Here is a 2,895-nt window from a genome sequence, read left to right on the forward strand (position 1 = left end):
AATACGTATGAAAATGAATACATAAATGGCTGGAAATATACTCCCTTCCAAATGTGTAAGAAATGCTGTGAAATTTGAAAGACCAGAATATAGCACCTTTATATTTTATTATATATACTTAGGTTTTATGCGACTTCTTTACAGTTAGAATGCTTTCATATGTTACTTATATAACAGCCTGTGTATATAAGAATATCAAAAAGATAAAACAAAAAAAAATTTGTAAGATTCAGAATTCAAAATCAGGAAGAAATACTGTACCCATTTTAACTGGGCTGCTATTTAGAATGCTTTAGCAAAAGGAATCCAATGTGTAGGTTCCCATGGCAGACCACTGATCCTAGGAAAGCTCCTTTTCCTGAGGGGTGATCAAGACCTATGCTAGGTGACTGGATTACGTGAGGTATTACCTGCCCTCTCTGTTATCTCCACAGATGTCTGGCTCTGAGTCCATAACGAGTGGAAACGAATCCTTCTGCACCAGATTCACGTTTGTGGCTTTCTCCTCTCTAGCAGAGTTGCAACCTGTGCTCTTTGTTGTGTTCTTAATCATTTACCTGTTTACTGTGGGAGGAAACCTCATTATCATCTGTCTGATCGGGGTCACCCCTTCCCTGCACACTCCCATGTATTTCTTCCTGGTTAACCTCTCCTTCCTGGAGATGTGCTATATCACCAGTGTGGTGCCGCAGATGCTGGTGCACCTGCTTGTGGATACCAAGACCATAACTCTGAGGGGCTGTGCAGCTCAGATGTACATATTTGCCATCTTGGGACTGACAGAGTGTTGCCTGCTAGCAGCCATGGCTTATGACCGCTTTGTAGCTATCTGTTACCCACTGCATTACACTCTCTGGATGGGCCCTCGAGTGTGTTTGAAATTGGCTGCAGCATCTTGGACCACCGGGGTGGTGGTGGAGTCAGTCCAGATCACCTGGATCTTCACGCTACCCTTCTGTGGAACAGGAAAGATTCAGCACTTTTTTTGTGACATCATGCCTGTAGTGAAACTGGCTTGTGTTGATACCTCCCATAATGAGATTGTGATGTTCGCTGTCTCCGTGCTCTTTATCATGAGTCCCTGTTTCCTCATTCTGTGCTCCTATGTGTGCGTTTTTGTGACCATCTTAAGAATCCCTTCAGCAGCTGGCAGACGCAAAGCGTTCTCCACTTGTTCTTCTCATATCCTGGTGGTTTCTCTCTTCTATGGCACTGCCTTGTTCACTTATCTCCAACCTAAGACTGCACACACCCCAGAAACAGACAAAGCAACTGCACTCATGTACACGGTGGTCACACCGGCTCTGAATCCTCTTATCTATACCTTGAGGAACAAGGAGGTGAAGGAAGCCTTTCAAAGGCTAACACAAAGGAACTCTTTTAGACAAATGGCCTAAACCAGCCATCATAGATAAAACTTACACTATTGTACAGAGAGGTCACCCAAGGTTTTATGATCCCTCTACAATAGACACTGAGTAGACATATTATTATGATCTCTGAATGCATAATAATCTGGCCACTCAGTGTGTGTGTGTATATATATATTAGAGGCCCGGTGCATGAATTTGTGCATGAGTGGGGTCCAGCCAGGAGGGGACATGGGCGGTTGGCCGCCCTGCCTGCTGGTCGAACTCCTGGTCGAGGGGACAATTTGCATATTAGCTTTTTATTTATTTATTTTTTAATATATTTTATTGATTTTTCACAGAGAGGAAGGGAGAGGGATAGAGAGTTAGAAACATCGATCAGCTGCCTCCCGCACACCTCCTACTGGTGATGTGCCCGCAGCCAAGGTACGTGCCCTTGACCGAATCGAACCTGGGACCTTTCAGTCCGCAGACCGACGCTCTATCCACTGAGCCAAACTGGTTTCGGCTGCATATTAGCTTTTTAATATATAGGATATACACTGAGTGGCCAGATTATTGTGCATTCAGAGATCATAATAATCGGGCCACTCAGTGTATATTGTCATTAAAGTATTTACAGCATAGCAACCAAGCAACAGTTGGACCTGTTCTACATTTTTCACTTTGTTTAAATAAAAGGGAACTATGCAGTAAGACCATTAAATAGTTTATCATTTATTCAATCAACAATATTTAATGAACATAATTACTGAGCATCTCCTATGTTCTGAATAACATTCAGTTTTTATTTTTTTTTTTTTTTTGCTTCTACAGTGGTAACAGGATTAAGGTTAGTATGATTCACACCATTTTACAAAGGAAAATGAAATGTTCTTCTTGTGGAAAAAAATTAAAAATGAATAGAAAGTAATTAATACATTTTTTGTGTCAAATATAGACTGTTAAATTTAAATTCTTAAGTAGAGTACATGCTTTTAATTACTCTGGTCTCTATACAGCTTAATAATCATGCATCTGCAATAATCAATGTTAGTGAATACTGATGAGTGATATTCACTGTTACATGACAACACAACTCTATTTCACTTGTAAGTCCAGTGAGGGGCCCTGATTATTTATCTAATATGTATATTATATATTGCTAGGCCAATGATAAAAATATGGCAATAAGATTTTTATCAAATTTTAACATTTGTGGTTATTTCCCCCCATTTTCCTGTATTCTTCTATATTGAATATATAGTATATTGCTTTGTTCAAATTATCATTCTTCTTAAATCATCACTCATGTCCTGCATTTTTCAGAATATCAGTGATCAGAATCTGGAATGTTTATCAATATAATTACAACTGAAAAGGACATACCAGGGGATTTTAAACTCAGAAACTAAGCATCACTGCAAATGGAAGCTGAACAAATGAATTCATTTCTTGAGACTGAACAATATGAATTTTATGAGAAGTGAGTGTTTATGTTTATGCATGAGATACTGTGATAGTCTTAGATGAAAGAAACTTCACA

General features: G+C 39.3%; 1 protein-coding gene across 1 annotated transcript; it reads left to right on the forward strand.

Annotated features, from left to right (window-relative positions):
* The first annotated feature begins 434 nt into the window (after window positions 1-434).
* LOC103304643 (olfactory receptor 10C1-like) lies at window positions 435-1,397 on the forward strand. Its single transcript, XM_008161488.2, has one exon. It carries the CDS (start codon window positions 435-437, stop codon window positions 1,395-1,397), a length of 963 nt encoding a protein of 320 aa, XP_008159710.2.
* The last annotated feature ends 1,498 nt before the right edge of the window (window positions 1,398-2,895 follow it).

The sequence above is a fragment of the Eptesicus fuscus genome, chromosome 7, assembly GCF_027574615.1.
Source record: "Eptesicus fuscus isolate TK198812 chromosome 7, DD_ASM_mEF_20220401, whole genome shotgun sequence".
Lineage (NCBI taxonomy): Eukaryota > Metazoa > Chordata > Mammalia > Chiroptera > Vespertilionidae > Eptesicus > Eptesicus fuscus.